The sequence below is a fragment of the Sarcophilus harrisii genome, chromosome 4 (assembly GCF_902635505.1).
Source record: "Sarcophilus harrisii chromosome 4, mSarHar1.11, whole genome shotgun sequence".
Classification (NCBI taxonomy): domain Eukaryota; kingdom Metazoa; phylum Chordata; class Mammalia; order Dasyuromorphia; family Dasyuridae; genus Sarcophilus; species Sarcophilus harrisii.
This window is the reverse complement of record NC_045429.1, coordinates 159,042,094-159,061,917: the sequence shown is the minus strand read 5'-3', so window position 1 is coordinate 159,061,917 and position 19,824 is coordinate 159,042,094. Positions and strand designations below refer to the sequence as shown.

Below are 19,824 nucleotides of genomic sequence, written 5' to 3'. Positions count from 1 at the left end.
TTTACATTCATTTCCCAGTGTTCTTTCTTTGGGTGTAGCTGCTTCTGTCCATCATTGATCAATTGAAACTGATATACTTTTCATTTTAAATTATTTTTGTGATTCAAATTAAATCCTATTCTTGGTCTGAGAATGATGAAACAAATTTCCCTCTTTTTAGCACAGAGGTAATGGACTGTGGGTACAGAATGTCCCATAGATTCTCACACAATTGCCTCAGTGTTTGGTTTTATATAATTGCTTTCCATCAGTAGAAGGGAGTCTTTTGAATTTCTTTGCTGACTCCCTATGCCTTATAGCTTTGTCTTCCCCTATTAGACTATTGGCAACTTGATGGGGGGGGATTGCCTTATTTCATATCTGTAACTCCAGAACTTGAACAGTATCTGGCACATAGTGATTCATGTTTACTATTGAGTGTAATTGCTTTTCTTTTGAGATTTGGAAGTGTCCTAAGATAGAGGGGGTAATTGGCAAGTGTTCCTAAGAAAAAAAAAAAAAAGCAAAATGTTAAAAAGAAAATAAAATTTAAAGAATTTTTCCATGACAGGCATTTTAAGTAATATATTGACATCAGAATGTTGAACTGAAATGATAATTCTTACAGGGCAGGATTTCATGTTTTTTTGTTATTTTAATATACTGCTTGTCATGAAACACTTCTAGTCTTGCACACTTGATTAGACCATCTTTTTCTCTTAGGAATATGTGAATTAAGTTTTAAATCATCCAAATGAAACAAACAGTCATTTCCCTCAGACAAAACTGCAAGATTTAAGAATGAGAATATATTTAAAACATATTTACTACAAATTTATTCTTCTCAAATCTTTAATATAATAACTTTAACTTTTAAAAAATTTCTTTGTATATTTTAAGATATTCCTACTTGAATCATTTCTTATATAATCCCTGTCAACAGGAACTTTAATAAATACTTATGGACTGATTAATAAAGAAATAAGATTGACTTAATTTTATGCATACATGTTTCATAATCCAAACTAAATAGATTTTCATTTTTCGTTAATTACTAAATATTATTCCCCAAACCTTTTTATTAGTTTTAATTGTTACTAATTTGTAAAAATGTCACTCCCAAATGACGTTTGCTTTTTTTTTTTCTTATAAAAAAGATAATACATATTTTTCCCCAGATTACAACAGGAAATCATATACATGTATTTATCCATACTCATACATATTATAGTACATATCAAGAACCAAGGTTCTTTTTCACTAGTTATTGACATTCACTGGCATCACTCCTGTGTAATATACTTCATCACATCACTCACTGGAAATCTATTTTTTATTTTTATTCTTTTTTGATTCTTTTTTTAAAATAGCTTTTTATTTACAAGTTATATCCATGGGTAATTTTACAGCATTGACAATTGCCAAACCTTTTGTTCCAATTTTTCCCCTCCTTCCCCCCCCCATCCCCTCCCCTAGATGGCAGGTTGATCAATACATGTTAAATATGTTAAAGTATAAATTAGATACAAAATAAGCATACATGTCCAAACAGTTATTTTGCTGTACAAAAAGAATCGGACTATCAAATAGTGTACAATTAGCCTGTGAAGGAAATCAAAAATGCAGGCGGACAAAAATAGAGGGATTGGGAATTCTATGTAATGGTTCTTAGTCATCTCCCAGAGTTCTTTCACTGGGTGTAGCTACTGCTCCACTGGAACTGATTTGGTTCATCTCATTGCTGAAGATGGCCACGTCCATCAGAATTGATCATCATATAGTATTGTTGTTGAAGTATATAATGATCTCCTGGTTCTGCTCATTTCACTCAGCATCAGTTCATGTAAGTCTCTCCAGGCCTTTCTGAAATCATCCTGTTGGTCATTTCTTACCGAACAATAATATTCCATAATATTCATACACCACAATTTATTCAGCCATTCTCCAACTGATGGACATCCATTCAGTTTCTAGCCACTACAAAGAGGGCTGCCACAAACATTCGTGCACATACAGGTCCCTTTCCCTTCTTTAACATCTCTTTGGGATATAAGCCCAGTAGTAACACTGCTGGATCAAAGGGTATGCACAGTTTGATAACTTTTTGAGCATAATTCCAAATTGCTCTCCAGAATGGCTGGATGTATTCACAATTCCACTAACAATGTATTAGTGTCCCTTTTTTTTTTTTTTTTTTTTTTTTTTTTTTTTTAACCACATCACCTCCCAACATTCCACGTTATCTTTCCCTGTCATTCTAGCCAATCTGACAGGTGTGTAGTGGTATCTCAGAGTTGTCTTAATTTGCATTTCTTTGACTGATAATGACTTGGAGCATCTTTTCATATGGCTAGAAATAGTTTCAATTTCTTCTGTTCATATCCTTTGACCATTTATCAATTGGAGAATGGCTTGATTTCTTATAAATTAGAGTTAATTCTCTATATATTCTGGAAATGAGGCCTTTATCAGAACTTTTGACTGTAAAAATGTTTTCCCAGTTTATTGTTTCCCTTCTAATCTTGTCTATAAATGCAATCAAAATTTTCTATTTTGTGATCAGTAATGATCTCTAGTTCTTCTTTGGTCATAAATTTCTTCCTCTTCCACAGGTCTGAGAGGTAAACTATCCTGTGTTCCTCTAATTTATTTATAATCTCATTCTTTATGCCTAGGTCATGAACCCATTTTGACTTTATCTTGGTGTATGGTGTTAAGTGTAGGTCAATGCCTAGTTTCTGCCATACTAGTTTCCAATTTTCCCGGCAATTTTTGTCAACAGTGAGTTCTTATCCCAAAAGCTAGGGTTTTTGGGTTTGTCAAACACTAGAGTATTAAAGTTATTGACTGTTTTGTCCTTTCAATCTAACCTATTCCACTGATCAACTAGTCTATTTCTTAGCCAATAGCAAATGGTTTGGGTAATTGCTGCTTTATAATACAATTTTAGATCTAGTACAGACAGCTTCATTTGATTTTTTTTTTTTCATTAATTCCCTTGAAATTCTTGACCTTTTGTTTTTCCATATGAACTTTGTTGTTATTTTTTCTAGGTCATTAAAATAGTTTTTTGGGAGTCTAATTGGTATAGTGCTAAATAAATAGATTAATTTAGGGAATATTGTCATCTTTATTATATTTGCTCGCCCAATCCAAGAGCATTTAATATTTTTCCAGTTGGTTAGATCAGACTTAATTTGTATGGAAAGTGTTTTGTAGTTTTGCTCATAAAGTTTCTGGTTTTCCCTTGGCAGATAGATTCCTAAGTATTTTATATACTATCAGTAGTTACTTTAAATGGAATTTCTCTTTGTATCTCTGTTGGATTTTGTTAGTGATATATAAGAATGCTGATGACTTATGTGGGTTTATTTTGTATCCTGAAACTTTGCTAAAGGTGACTCACTGGAAATCTAGATGAAATTTGCTTTTAACTAGAAACTCATGCTTTCAATGGAGTGCCTGGAATAGGAAAATCATGTGAATTTGTTTTGGAGTAATATGTAAAAAAAACAAAACAAAAAAAAACAAAACAGGAAAAAATTAAATGGGTTATTATCCAAATTATGCTCATAACATAGGAATTATTTTTTCTTACACTCCAATAGACAAAATATCTCCTATTTGATTTCAATAATTAATCCTTTTATAATAAAATCCACATCCAATGGTTGGTAGTCACCAATTGATTAGGGAAAAAATAAATTCTACTTCAAAAACTTCTTTTAAAAATAAATTTTTGGAAATTATTTTCCATATTGATGTTTCTTCATAATGTATCATAATGTATCAATCATCAAGCTATAGAAACAAGAAAAAAATATAAAATTTTTACTCAAACTCAGGAATGAAAGCAAAGTATATAAAATGAAAAGTTTGGAGACGGTGGTAAGAGGGTTTCAGGACAGTGGTGGTCAGAAGGAATGAACAGATTTAATATGCAGTCTGAATTAAAATTATCTTGTGTATATGTAACAGATTATTTTTTGATATTTTATTTTTCTCCAATGACATATTAAGTCAATTTTTTAAACATTACAAAGTTTTGAGTTCTAAATTCTATCCCTAACTCTCATCTTTTCCCCTCCCTGAGATGGTAAGCAATCTGATATAGTTTATATATGTGTTAATCATGTAAAACATTTCCATTTCAGTCTTTTTTTCCAAGAAGACTTGAATTAAAAAAAGAATGAAAGTGTAAAAATAGCATGCTTTACTCTGTATTCAGAAAGTATCACAGTTCTTTCTCTGAAGACAGTATGCTTCATCACGAGTCCTTTAGGATTGTCTTGAATCATTGTATTGCTGAGAATAGTTAAGTCATTCATAGTTGATCATCATACAAGATAGCTGTACTGTGTACAATGTTCTGATCCTGCTCACTTCACTTTGCATCAGTTCATGCAAGTCTTTCCAGATTTTTCTGAACTTATCCTGGCTGTCATTTCTTATAGCACAATAAAATTCCATCATAATCATATACTACAGTTTGTTTAGCCCTTTCTCCAATCGATGAGTATCCTCTCCATTTCCAATACTTAGCCACCACAAAAGAGCTGCTAATTCCCCCTTTTTGATCCTTGCTATTTAGACCAAGCAGTGGTATTGCTGGATCAAAGGGAATGCAGAATTTGATTTCCTTTGTGTATAAGTCCAAATTATTCTCCAGAATGTTTGGATCAGTTCACTACTCCACCAACAGTGCATTAATGTCCCAGTTTTCCCATAACCCCTCCAACAGTTATTTTTTTGTTGTCATATTAGCCAATCTGATAGATGTGAGGTGGTAGCTCAGTTGTCTTAATTTGCATTTTCCTAATCAACAATGATTTGGAGCATTTTCCCATCTTACCATAGCTTTGATTTTTGTCTGAAAACTGCCTGTGTGCATCCTTGGATCATTTATCAATTGGGGAATGATTTGTTTTCTTATAAATTTGACTCAGTTCTGTATGTATTTGAGGAGTAAAACCTTTATCAGAGATACTTGTTGCAAAATCTCCCCCATCCCATTTTCTACTTTCCTTTTAATTTTGTTTGTATTGGTTTTCTGCAAAATCTTTTAAATATAATCAAAATGATCAATTTTACGTTTTGTAATACTATATATTTTCTTTTGTCCTAAATTCCTCCCTCTCCATAGATCTCTTACAAATAAACTGTTCCATGCTCTCTTAATTTGATTATATCACCTTTTGTGTAAATCATGTATCTATTCTGACCTTATCTTACATCAGTCTTTTACTTTTCCCAGGAGTTTTTCCTCAAATAATGAGCTTCTGTTCCAAAAGCTTGGGTCTTTAGGTTTATCACATACTAGATTATTCTAGTCAGTTACTATAATGTTTGTTGTTGAGCAACTTGTCCGGGTTCATACAACTAGAAAATGTTGTGTTAAATGTCTGAAGTTGGTTTAGAATTCCGGTCTTCCTTACTCCAGGGCTATGCTCTATCTACAGCACCATCTAGCTGCGCCCATTTACTATGTATACCCAATTTATACCACTGATCAAAACCATTCTATTTCTTAGCCAGTTCCTGATTGTTTTGATACTTACTGCTTTATAATACAGTTGGAGATTTGGTATGGTTGGCCACCTTCTTTTATATTTTTTTCATTGATTCCCTTAATATTCTTTACCTTTTATTCTTCCAGATGAATTGTTTTTTCCTAGCTCTGTAAAATAATTCTTTGGTAGTTTGTCATTAATTTTGGTAGAATTGTCATATTTGTTATATTCACTTGGCTTATATCCATGAGCAATTAATGTTTTTCCAATTCTTTTTTTTTCTGGAGGCAATTGGGGTTAAGTTTCTTGCCTAGGATCACACAGCTAGAAAATATTAAATGGCTGAGATCAGATCTGAAATTGGGTCCTCTTGACTTCAGAGCTACTATATACCATCTAGGCACCCCTTTCTGTTTAGATTTGACTTAATTTGTGTGAAAAGTATCTAGTAATTATGTTCAATATAGTTCCACAGTTTGTCTTGGTTGAGTAGACTTCCAAATATTTTTTATCTACAATTTTTTAAATTGTAATTTCTCTATCTCTTCCAGTTGAAGGTTTTATTTATTTTTTTTAGTGATTTTTTTATTATAGTAACTTTTTATTGACAGATGGTTTTATTTTGTTTTTTTTACAATAAAAATGTTGATAATCTATGTGGGTTGATTTTTGTATTCTGCTAAGGTTAATTATTTCAAATAGTTTTCTAGTTGATACTCTTAAAGTATACCATCATATCATCTGCAAAGAGTGATAGTTCTGTTTCCTCTTTGCCTATTGTAATTCCTTCAATTTCTTTTTCCTCTCATTGCTCTAGCTAACAGTTCTAGTATAATATTGAATAACAGAGGTTTTAATGGGTATCATTGCTTCACCCCAATCTTATTGGGAAAGTTTTCAGCTTATCTGCATTACAGATAATGCTTGCTGATGGTTTCAGATAGACAATACTTATTTTAAGAAAAGTTCCCTTTATTCCTATACTCCCTACTGTTTTTAATAGGAATGAGTATTGTATTTTGTCAAAGGTTTTTTCTATATCTCTTTGAGATCATCATATGATTCTGTTGGTTTTGTTATTGATAGTCAATTACATTAACAATTTTTCTAATATTGAATCAATCTGTATTTTTTATATAAAGCTCACCTGATCATAATGTATGATCCTTCTGCTATATTGCTGTAATCTTTTTTGCTTCTATTTTAGCTATAATTTTTACATTGATATTCATTAGGTTAATTTGTCCACCATTTTTCTTTCTCTGTTTGGCTATTTTGACACCATATTTATGTTATAAAAGGAATTCAGTAGGATTCCTTCTTTGCCTTTTTTCCCCAAATAGAGTATATGGTATTAGGTTTGTTCTTCAAATGTTCGGTAGAATTTGCTTTTAAATATATTGAATCCTGGGAATTTTTTCTTTGAAAGTTCATTGATTGATTGTTCACTTTATTTTTCTAAAATTAGGTTAAGTATTCTATTTCTTCTATTAATCTGGATTATATTTTTGTAGATATTTATTCCATTTAGATTGTCAAATATATTGGCTATAATTGGGGCAAAATAGTTCCTAGCAACTGTTTTAATTTCCTCTTCATTGCTGAATTTATCCCTTTTTTGATACCGGTAATATGATTTTCTTCCTTTCTTAATCAAATTAAAAGGCTGTTTATCTTGTTCCATAAAATCAGTTTCTAATTTTATTAGATCAATGATTTTCTGACCTTCAGTTTTATTTATTTCTCTTTTGATTTTTCAGGATTTCCAATTTGGTATTTGAGGATTTCTAAATTGTTTTTCTAGTTTCTTTTTAATTGTATACCCAATTCACTGATTTGCTCTTATTTTGTTGCTATAAGCATTTAGAGAAAATTTTCTTCTAAATACTGCATTATTTTTGGCATGTTGTCTAATTGTAATTTTCATTAATTACTAATTGTTTCTATGATTTTTTCTTTGACCCATTTTAGTTTCCAATTAATTTGAATCTGTCTTTCCATTTCCCATTATTGAACATAATTGAGGTCACCTACTAACAGTTTTATTGTCTATTTCCTCCTTAACTCAAGCTTTTTCAAAAATCAGATGCTATACTATTTGGTACATGTATGTTTAGTGTTGATATGATTTCATTGTTTATGGCTCTTTTCATTGGGAGAGACCTCAGACTTTACGTTAGCCTACATCATTGGGACCCAGTCTGTTATGGTATTTGAAGAATGAATGCAGCTTAAAAAAACTTTACAAAGGTCATTTGCCACATTTTTTCTAATTTATTTGAATTTTTTGAAACTGGACAAACTTCATAAATACATTATTTAAGAGTACAGCAGATTATTTCTCATTCATGAAAAAATAATGCTTTCCATTTTTTCACATTTTAAAATGTTTTTGTTTGTTTTCTCAAAAGAAGATTCAAGAAATAAGTAATGATGGCTGAATTTACAGAATGTCCATGTAGGAGTTGCATTTACAAGAACCTGATACAGAAGCCTATCATTTGCCCCTACAAATAGAGCTCAGTGAAAATATTTAAACAAACAGGCTTAATTTAAACACCCCTCCCCCCATTAGCTCTACTTGGAGAAGGAGGTATTTATTTTTTTCAAGTATTAGAGATTTATAAATTTTTTTGTTGCCAATTTTACATTACAGCATTTAAAACCAAGACATCCACCTGAAAAATCATGTCTATCATCCCAGTTAGCCCATCCCTTTCAAATCCCAGTGCATTTGGTCTTTCAAAGAACACAGAACATATTGATTTGCTAAGAAGGAGCACGTTTGGAAAAAGCCATTTAAAAGTGCCGAGTATATGAAGCATGACTTTTTTTTTTTTTTTTCTATTGGCAAAAACTATTAAAAAGGCGATCCAGGCGATCCAGTCTATTTTCCCCAAGGTTTTTTTTAGCTGGTTTTGATAAAGTCTCTCAAAAAGATATCCAAGAAATCTTTAGAAAACTGGAGAGAGGAAGGAAAAAAAAAAAACACTCCTTCATAGCATGGAAGGAATTCCATTAACTGTAGAAATGCTTATTAAACTTCACCTTTGGTTCTTCAGAAGGATGGTCATATAACTTCTATATTAGGAGACAGAAAAAAGAAATATGTTATGATAATCACATGAAAAACTTTTCAAAGAATGTAAAATTTATCAGTCAGGTTTATACATTCTTAAATTCAAATAATCTGCACTACTACTAGGAAGACAAGGGATCTTTAATTTGTTAATATGATATTTTATTGTGTGTGTGTGTAATATGTATATGTAATATTTTTAAAAGATACTTGCAGCAGAAATAGAAAGTGCCATAAAGGGGATGAGGTTCTAACAAGAGACAGGCATTAGGTCCCCAGAAAACACCTAAAGGGAAGGAGACATCGGTCTTGGGACATGCCTGGAACAATGTTGCCTAAATTCAGAGAAATGGAAAACTGGAATTTCTTCATTCTCTTTGATTCTAGGCAAGAAGAAATTAAATTGTATAGGGATGTTTCTTATCACATAAGGAGAAAAAATGTTGCTCTGAATGGTTTAATAGCCAATAAAGTAGGAAGAGGAAGTTGATTTGTTGACCAGTATCCTACCTGCCACATTCAATGGTCTTTTTTTAGTTTTCATTCTCTTTTGACCACTCAGTATTATTTGACACTATCCACCATCCCCATTTACTAGACAATCTATTTTGTTTCAAAACACCATTTACTCATTTTGTCTTGCCTGCTTAATCATCCCTTTTCTCTCTATTCTGACTCCAAAGCCCCTGTCTTTGGATCATTTTTCTCTCTTTTCTATTTTGTTAAATTCAGTCTCACAGCTGTAGGTCTCATCTCTGTGCAGTTTACTTCCAAATCTGTAATTTGTCCTGATTTCTCACAGCCCTGCCATCTCCAGTTGCCTTTAGGACATTTGTATCTACTTAGATATTTTTTTTTTTTTTTTTTTTTTTTAGGACGCTTCAAATTCTCCATGTCCAAAGCTGTACTTATCTTAAAAAAAAAAAAAAAAAAAAAAAAAAAAAGCTTACTCTTTGTTCTATTCTGAATATTTCTATCTTTCTCCTTCCATATTCAATTAATCATTAATTCCCATCGATCCATATCTCTCATTTCTGTCCATGTCTTCTCTTTCCATTTTCAGCATTTTGATATTTAGGTACTCATTACTACCTGCTTAAAGAGCTACAATATTTTCTTAATCCATTTTTTTTTCTCCTTCGTTTTTCATCTACATCTCCCAGACTAGTTATTACTCATGTATAGATTTGGTCATGTTCTTTGTCTCAAATTCCTGTCTACTATGTAAAGGTCAGTTTTTTTAGTCTGGCATTCAAGGATCTCTACAATCTGATTTCACTATATTTTTCTAGGTTTGTTTCAAGTCTATTCCACTTTATATATTCTATTTTCCAGCCACACTTGGTTATACCCCATCTCTCATTTATGGTACTTCTGTGTCTCTATTGGCTTTGATCATTGTCTCCCATCCTCTCAGCTTGCTTACACACACACACACACACATTCCTATCCATGAAATCTTTCCTGGCCTGACTAATCCATTTTCCCTTTTCTTCCTGTAACTTTGTTGGGCATTTCTTATTTATGTATCATTTGGTTTTATAGCAATTTGTGTTCCAAATTTGTGTCACTTCATGTGACAGTATAAATTCCAAGGGGAGAGAATTACATGAACCTGGGAATGCCTCCAGGGCTCTATTCAGGATAATACATGTTTGTGGAAGTGTTTTTGTGTAAATTGTTTTTGAAAAACCTCGGTGTTAAGTCCTACTAGAATCTAAAACTCCAGGTCTACTGTATTTATTTCAGCAGATTAAACATCCCTTATTATATCAGCTTTCTTCACCATGGGTTAAGATTCACATGTGAGACAGTACAAAGCAACCTGCCTTGGCAGAAAGCTAAATAGAAACCAAAGAAAGTGTGAAGGAAAAGGAACACAGCAAGTAGTCCATTTGTTTCTTTTCTTTTTTCCTTTTTTGAACCAAATCTGTGATTTCCTTAGGGAACTCCCCATGAGAAAAATTTCCCAACTAATCCAGACCATCATTGGCCTGAAATTTAGACTTTCAGTTATCTAAAGAACAAGACTATACAGTCAATATCCATCAGAAGAAATGCTTGAACCCAAGTCTTCCTGACTGAGCTTAGCTCTCTACCCACTATGCATACTGCCCCTAGAGTCCATTTACTCTTAAGGCCACAGTGATGGGACTGATTATATGACTCCATCACACAGTAATACAATGACTGCCATTGGCAATACTTGATGCTGACAGTGACCACTTAGAGCTGGACCAAGACACATGATGCTCTAAATGACCTAACACCGACTCCTCTAATTGCTGTTCTTTTTGAGCAAAAGCTTCTGGACATCCATGACCATTAGAGATTGTGGCTCCAATAAGGCAGGCAGATACTTTCAATAGCAGCAACAATCCCTAATCAAAGAACAAATTTCAGTTGTTCACTGTGGCAAGTTAGCTACATCTGCCAAAAGTCCTGTTCGAACAACTTAAAATCACAGATTCTTAAATTCAAATGATCTGTTCCAACAATCAGGAAGATAAGTTGTATGGTCTTTGCTTTATTTAACTTGTAATACTGCATCATTTCATAGACCACATCAAATAGATTAATAAGATAAGCATTTTTTGGTGATCTTTGAAAATAAAAGAAAAAAAAATCTATAGGGGATACTTGAGTAAGAGGAAAAATCATGTGGTCCATGATCGCTATGCCTAAGTCTCTGAACAGCTGCCATGTCTAAGAGGGAATGAATGCCCTCTGTGCCTCTGGAGGATCATACTAGAAACAAAAGTTGCGAGTTGGGTCTCATTAGCCATCTAGACATCCCATCCATGAAAGGAAATGTCCACTTAAACATAGTTGATCAGTGGTTATCTAGCCTCTACTTTCAGCCTTCCAAGAAGGGAGAGCGTACCACTTCTTAAGGCAGTGTGTTCTACTTTCAGATGCCTTAATTTTTGGGCAGTTTTTTTGTTTTATGTTTTTTTTTTTTACCATAAAACCTAAATTTTTGCCCTATTGAAATTTCCAGTTAATGTTCATAGAACTAATCTAATCCTTCTCTCCAGGACAGGTCTTCAAATTCCTAAGGCCAATTATTTCCCCCTGAGTTTTTTATTCTCCAGGCTATCTAGCTCATTAACACCTATGAGTAGAAGTAACAAGCAGGCAGATTTCAGGTCAGTATACAAAAGGAAGAAAAAGTAAAACCCCAAATGAGTTTTCAAATTGTGACTTTCTCATCATCAATTTTCAGTTTAACCAGAGCCTCAATAATTGAATATAACAATATCGTTAAGCTCTATGTGCCAGATGCTGGAGATGCCAAGACAAAAAAATAAAATCCTTGCCTTGAAGAAGCTCCCATTCTCTTGGGAGGTGTACAATAATTTGGTCTAAAGCAAGGTAAGGAGTAAAAGGAACAAGGGAGAAATTAAGCAAAGTGATTTGAGAATTAGAGGAGAAGGGAAATGCTAACAACTAAGATGAATCCAAGACAGCTTCATGGAGTAGGTAAAATATAAAGCTAAAGCTAACTGAGCTAAAATTTAAAGGAAGAGAGAAAGATGAAGAAGAAATGATTTTTAGGCTTGAAGCAAAAAGCTTGTACAAATACAGGAAGGCAGAGAGCAGGAATTCCTGCTTTGAGCAGTTGGTTAGTGGAGAACTTAGAGGTCATTCATTCATTCATTCATCCTACTGGATGTTATCCTTACAGCAATTTTCAGCAGAGTTTACATAGTGGCTGTTTCTTCCACAGTGTTATAAAGCTTTGAACTCCAATGTACAAGGCCTTTCAGGTGACACCCAGGAGCAAAGCTTAAATAATCTCCATACCTTTCATAAGGTACAAGCCAATTGATTTTCAGAAATTTTCTGACAATTACAACAACTAGTCCTAAGCAAACTTACCTGCTGTTTGCTGTGTTTGAACACTATCTACCTGAGGCAATGGCCCAAGAGTCTCCTTATCGTCAAAGGCTAAAATTGGATTCAAAGGAATTTCTGGGCTTCCATCACTGTCCGTGATATCCAATCTGGATGGTTTAGATCCGATGGGTAAGTTTATAATTTCTTCAAAGGTGTCATTCTGAAGAGACACTCCATTTTCATTTGGTTGATTTTCAGTATTGAGAGTACTAGAAAACATTTAAAAGGATATAATTAAAGAATAAAATTTAATGTCAAAACAAAAATGGGCATTTCTCTTTTCAGGCAGTCAACTATTACATCATAAAAAGGTCTCTTGTAATATTAATCATTACTTTATTAGCAACATAAATGGCAATATCAGCCAGGTTTTTATTTTTCAATTAGTGACAGTTTCTCTTTTTGACAAAGACATAAGAACATAGATTTGGAGCTGGAAAAGACCTTAGAACTGAGTCTGATTCTCTCATTTTCCAGATGAAGAAATTGAGATTCAGGTCACTTTGTGTCATAGACATTTTTTTATTTTGTTTTTTATTGTAATAAGTTTGCAACTTGTTCATCATTTTTTACAGAATAATAATATTCCATTATCTTTGTGTATTACAACTTGTTCAGCCATTCCCCAACTGATAGGCATCGGCTGTTTTTTCAATTCTTTGTTACCTCAAAAAGAATTGCTACAAACATTTTTGTACATGTGGATGCCTTTCCCTCTACGATTTCCTTGGATACAGACCCAGTAATGGCACTGGGTGAAAGAGTATGTATAATTTTTATAGAGCTTGGGCATAGTTTCAAATTGCTCTCCAGAACGGTTAGATCATTCACAACTCCAGCATTAATTCTCTGTTTTCCCACATCCCCTCCAACATTTATCATTCTCTTTTTCTGTAATCTTAGCCAATCTAAGAGGTGTAAGGTGGTACCTCAGAGTTGTTTTAATTTGCATTTCTCAAATCAATAGTGACTAACAGCATTTTTCCATGTAACTATAAATGGCTTTAATTTTGTCATTTGAAAATTCTGAATGTCTCTTCATATCTTTTGACCACTTATCAATTGGGGAATGATAAACCTGACACAGTTTCTGTAAAGATTTTTTTCTCCACTTTTGTACTTCCCTTTTAATCTTGTTTCTGTTGAGGGTTTTTTTTGTTTTTTTTTTTTTTTCTTGTGCAAAACCTTTTTAATTTTTGTCCATTTGGCATTTTATAATGTTCCCTAGTTCTTTTTTTGGTCACAAATTCTTCCCCTCTCCAAAGATCTGATAGGTAAATTATCTATTTTACTCCTAATTTGTTTATGGTATCATCCTTTATGCCCAAATCATGTATCCATTTTGACCTTATTTTAGTATGGAGTGTGAGATGTAGATCTATGTTGAATTTCTGACATATTATTTTCCAGTTTTTCCAGCAATTTTTGTCAAATGGTGATTTCTTATTCCAGAAGCTGGAGTTTGGGGGATTTATTAAATACTCCATTGCTATAGGCTTTGATTATTGTGTTGTGTGTACCTAATCTATTCCACTGATCCACTATCCTGATTTCTTAGCCAGTACCAAATGATTTTGATTACTGCTGCTTTATAATAGTTTTAGGTTTGGTACTGCTAAGCAACCATCCTCTTTTTTTTTTTTTTTTTTTTCCATTAATTCCCTTGATATTCTTTTTTCTTTCTTTCTTTTGCTGAGGCTATTGGGTTAAGTGACTTGCCTTAAGTGACTTGCCCAGGGTCATACAGCTGGGAAGTGTTAAAAGTGTCTGAGGCTAGATTTGAACTCAGGTCTTCCTGACTTCAGGACTGGTGCTCTATCCATTATGCTACCTAGCTGCCCTTCCTTTGATATTCTTGACCTTTTGTTCTATCAGATGAATTTTATTATTTTTTCTAGTTCTATAAAATGTTTTGGCAGTTTGGTATGGCACTGAACAAGTAGACCAGTTTAGTATTTTTCCAATTGTTTAGTTCTGATTTTATTTGTATAACAAGTGTTTTGTAATTGTGTTTATATTGTTTTTGGGTTTGTTTTGGCAGGTAGACTCCCAAGTATTTCACTTTGTCTGGGCTTTGTCAGTAATATGTGCTGATGATTTGTGTGGTTTATTTTATATCTTGTAACTTTGCTAAAACTGTCAATTATTTCTAGTAAGTTTTTGGATGATTTTCTTTGTCATAGATGTGATTAAGTACTGGATCCACAATTCAAGCCCAATGCTCTGACTCCAGTCCTATGGTTGCCTTTCCTTTAGGCCTGTGCTTGAATGGGGATTTTCAATATGCTAAAGAATCTGATCAAACTAATGATCACAGTAATTAAAATTTGAACATAGTTTTATATTTTAAAAACATGCCATGGTTTTCAAAGCGTTTCCTATGAAATAAATACAAATATTACTTATTACATCTTATAGATGAAGAAATAATATTAGGGAGTTGGACTCAGGCTGTCAAACTTTTTGGTTCTGAAGACCTAACCCAGAAAGTCAAGTACATAATCATTTGACTCTTAGGTCCATATGGTGTTTTCATAGCACCACACATTTGCTGTTACTCTTGATTGTTCAATCTCCTATTTCAACATGGATGCTTGGTATTACATGGCTATTTCTTCAACTTTATTTAAAATCCCTCCTCTCTCCTTTTAAACCTTCTTTACCATCTTTCTTCCCAAATACTCTATAGAGAACATCACCCTCTGAATATTTGTTCTCAGTTATATTTAAGCCTTTTTTATGACCAGATTTAAGTGGTCACTAAATTTTAACCAATTTTCTCTCTATTATTTCTGTTTCTCATATTCTCAATTCCCACTGGTAAACTTCTGGTCTAGGGACAAGTCAGTCATCTTAGAATATAACCCAATGCCAATTCTCTCTCTAAAAAAGAAGATAATAGAACTTCTCTGAAAATAGGACTTTCATGACAGGCAGTTTGATCATGTCTTCCTCCTGCTCCAAGCCCTCCCCCATTTATATCTATCTATCCATTGGGAGTAGATTCTGGATTTTTATGTGCCCTAGGCAAGGTTTGAAAATTGGGTCTCCTGTGAATTACTGTCCACCAAAAACAACCTTTATGGTAACTTGACAACACAAGGCATATACCAATGTGCCATGGGAAGTAGAATTTTTTGATGTTAAAAAATGTGCATATAAAAATGTAATATTAAAAAGTGTCCTTGCTGCATCCTTCCATGAGCTTCATACCCCATCTCTTGCCTATTTTTAGTTGCAGCTTGTCTCAAAATATAAGACAGTGGGATTTCTAATCACTTTTCCTTATTCCCCAAAGGCTCTCGGGTCTTGATGCCCATTTTCCTTGGCCCCTCTCTTCTCCTTTGTGTCTTTGCCTTTAACCTGGCCTAGCTCCAGTTCCTCCCTTTATCCTTCCCAGAGAGAAAGTGGGCCTTCTCCAATCTGAACAAAAGGGTGTTCATTCCTGACTGCTTTCCAAATGAGAACAAATTCTGCTGTGTTCTACTGATCACTGCATATCTTAAACTGTATTACCAAGGCAACTAGTTCTTCCCCTTTATCCTTCTCCCCTATCCCCCAGATCTAAAGAGGGGACCCTGGGAACTAGGTAAGTCTCACTTTCCTACTAGACAAACTAATAGAATCTTCAAGTCCTGGGTATATATACCCATATAAATATCTGGATTTTTTGACCATTTAATAAAGATAAGCACTGAGCATCTAAGAATAAGGAAACACAAGGAAAATGTGTGGCTTCTGCAAAGGAAATTGTACTAATCTATTGAATGTCCTTGGCAGAATAAATAAGCATATGAACAAGGCCTTTAACAAAATTCCACACCAAAAGCTGTTTTAAAGGAAATCAGTTGCATTGGAATTGTGGGAAATATCTCATTTCTCCTTCCCTTCTCTCTACTCTCTACTATAGACTTGAGATAGGGAAATAAAGGAATATGTAAGGAATTAATGGATTTTTTTTAAAATGGAAAATTAGCCTAAGTCTATTGGGAGAAGCTCTCCAAGATGAAATTCTGAAGACAAAAATAGAAACTGTTCTGGTAAGGAGGGAAAAAAGAGCTTATGTAGATACACACTGATCAAACTCACGTTTTTAAAAGATGTGTATAGATGATGGAAGAAAGTCAATAATCAAGGATAAATATGAGAATAAATAGTTTGTAAAACATAAAAACAAAAACACCCCAAAAACGTCAGATGATACAAATGAAGGCTGTCCATCAGTCAATCAATTAACAAGCAAATGCTTTTTAATACCCTAGTATGTGCCAAACACAGAGTTAGTGATTTATAGACAAAAATGACAGTTTCTGCCCTCAAGGAGTTAACATTATGTCTGTGTCTGTATCTAAAGAATAAATTAAGAGAGTGAAACTAGGAAGTTGCTTGAGCTTTCCCAGTTTCCCTCAAAAACAAAATGAAATAAAAACAAGACCAACCAAAAACAAAAATCAAAAAACAAAACACATGAAACCAGGTCTCTGAATTCTATCAGGTTTGATGGAATAAAACCATTTTCTGGCTCAAGGTAGATTAGAAAGACTTCAACAAAGGTCAATCTCACTAGGGTGAAAGGGGTATTCAGCCCCGCTCAGAAAGTATCTAGGAAAGCCAGTGAGGAACAGCAACTGAGACTCTGGGTCCTGGCTCAGTAGTGGAGCAGACCAGTGGGGCAGCCTCCAGTTCCACCTTGGAAGGCAAACTGCCAGCCTGGGAAGCCAGGTGGTTACCTGGAGAAGGTAGGGATACCCCCTTGCTGTGAGCAAGACACTAAGCACTAGGGTCTTTGTGCTCAGAGCAGCACAAGCAGCTTGGGATACCAACCCCTGCCTTCCAGGACCAGAGCTTGATCTTTTTTTTTTTTTTTTTTTTTTTTTTTTTTTAATAGCCTTTTATTTACAAGTTATATGTATGGGTAATTTTACAGCACTGACAATTGCCAAACCTCTTGTTCCAATTTTTCTCCTCCTTCCCCCCTAGATGGCAGGATGACCAGTAGATATTAAATATATTAAAGCATAAATTAGATACACAATAAATATACATGATCAAACTGTTATTTTGCTGTACAAAAAGAATTGGACTCTGAAATATTGTACAATTAGCCTGTGAAGGAAATAAAAAATGCAGGTGGGCAAAAATATAGGGATTGGGAATTCAATGTAATGGTTCTTAGTCATCTCTGCGTAGTTGGTTCAGTTCATTACTGCTCTATTGGAACTGATTTGGTTCATCTCATTGCTGAGGATGGCCACGTCCATCAGAATTGGTCATCATATAGTATTGTTGTTGAAGTATATAATGATCTCCTGGTCCTGCTCATTTCACTCAGAATCAGTTCCTGTAAGTCTCTCCAGGCCTTTCTGAAATTATCCTGTTGGTCATTTCTTACTGAACAATAATATTCCATAATATTCATATACCAAAATTTATTCAGCCATTCTCCAATTGATGGGCATCCACTCAGTTTCCTGTTTCTGGCCACTACAAAGAGGGCTGCCACAAACATTCGTGCACATACAGGTCCCTTTTTCTTCTTTAAAATATCTTTGGGATATAAACCCAGTAGAAATACTGCTGGATCAAAGGGTATGCACAGTTTGATAACTTTTTGAGCATAGTTCCAAATTGCTCTCCAGAATGGTTGGATGTATTCACAATTCCACCACCAATGTATCAGTGTCCCCGTTTTCCCACATCCCCTCCAACATTCCGCATTATCTTTCCCTGTCATTCTAGCCAGTCTGACAGGTGTGTAGTGGTATCTTAATTTGCATTTCTCTGATAATGACTTGGAGCATCTTTTCATATGGCTAGAAGTAGATTCAATTTCTTCTGAGAATTGTCTGTTCATATCCTTTGACCATTTATCAATTGGAGAATGGCTTGATTTCTTATAAACTAGAGTCAATTCTCTATATATTTTGGAAATGAGGCCTTTATCAGAACCTTCGACTGTAAAAATATTTTCCCAGTTTATTGCTTCCCTTCTAATCTTGTCTGCATTAGTTTTGTTTGTACAAAAACTTTTCAATTTGATATAATCAAATTTTTCTATTTTGTAGTCAATAGTAATCTCTAATTCTTCTTTGGTCATAAATTCCTTCCTTTTCGACAGGTCTGAGAGGTAAACTCTCCTGTGTTCCTCTAATTTATTTATAATCTCATTCTTTATGCCTAGGTCATGAACCCATTTTGACATTATCTTGGTGTACGGTGTTAAGTGTGGGTCGATGCCTAGTTTCTGCCATGTTAGTTTCCAACAGGGCTTGATCTTAAAAGAACAGATGCAAAATAAATACAAGATAAACTCTGGAAGAGTAATAGCAGCTTGAGGGAGTTGGGAAATCTTCACATATTAGAAAACGGCACTTGAGCCGAGTTTGGAATGAAAGAGATTCTAAGAAAAAGGGAGGAGGCATGGGGATTTTAATCAGGGAAAGCAAGGGGAAAAGTATGGAGGTGGGAGATGAGAATTCACATCCAAGGAACACAACACAAAACAGCCTGGCTGGACAGCCTTAAAGGGGGAGAGAAATCATGAGGAAGAAGTTTTCAAAACTAGCCTGGGGCCTGGTTGTGAAGCGCTTTAAATGTCAGAGATTGATATTTGATCATAGATAACAGGAAATCATTGCAGTGAGTGAGAGAGGCAGGGCGGCAGAGAAACTAGCATAACTGTGACATTTAGACAATTGTAGGGAGTGGGGAGAGACTCCAGGGATGCAGATGAGATAAGACTACTGCAACAGGGCAAGTAAGAGGTGATATAGGTCTGAATTAAGAGGCTGGATGGAATTGTGTGTTCAAAGTGTTGTAGAGATAAAAATAACAAGACCTCCTAGTTGTTTAAACGGGGGAGAGGATGAGTGAGAAGGCAAAGGTGCTTTTAACAATAGGGAAGTTTGAAGAAGGGCGAGTTTCTTGTGTGTTTGGCCATTTTAGTCCCGTCCAGTTCTTGAATCCATTAAGAGTTTTCTTGGCAATGGAAGGGTTTGCCATTTCCTTTTCCGTTTATTTGATTTTATTTGAAGAAACTGAGGCAAAAAGGCTGAAGTGACTTACCCAGGCTCACACAGTCTCTGTGGCTGGATATGAATTCAGGTCTTCTTGACTCTAGGGCTGCCACTTTTGACAAGGAATTTGAGGTATCTATTTCTGAATATCATGCTTTGGCTCTTTGTGGGAGAGCAGCTTTGGCTGCATAGGTGAATATTGGAATAATATACGCAAAAGATATTTGAATCTATGGGATCAAATTATAACATCAAAGAACAACAACAAAAAAACTCCCCCGCCCCCCCCCCCCCCCCCCAGCCAAAGCTATATTGGAGACTTAAGGTGGATGAAATGAAA

At 34.2% G+C, this 19,824-nt stretch overlaps 1 protein-coding gene across 7 annotated transcripts in view; it reads right to left on the bottom strand.

Moving 5' to 3' along the window:
- Positions 1–7,904: 7,904 nt before the first annotated feature.
- The window catches only part of MAP7 (microtubule associated protein 7), a 237,560-nt gene continuing 225,640 nt past the window's right edge, over positions 7,905–19,824 (bottom strand). For all 7 annotated transcript variants that reach the window (XM_031964212.1, XM_031964210.1, XM_031964211.1 and 4 more), the window contains 2 exons: positions 12,451–12,677; positions 7,905–8,570 (listed from right to left, as the gene is read on the bottom strand). In XM_031964212.1, coding sequence (XP_031820072.1) covers positions 8,560–8,570; positions 12,451–12,677 — 238 coding nt within the window. In that variant the 3' untranslated portion in view covers positions 7,905–8,559. The remainder of the gene's footprint in view (positions 8,571–12,450; positions 12,678–19,824) is intronic.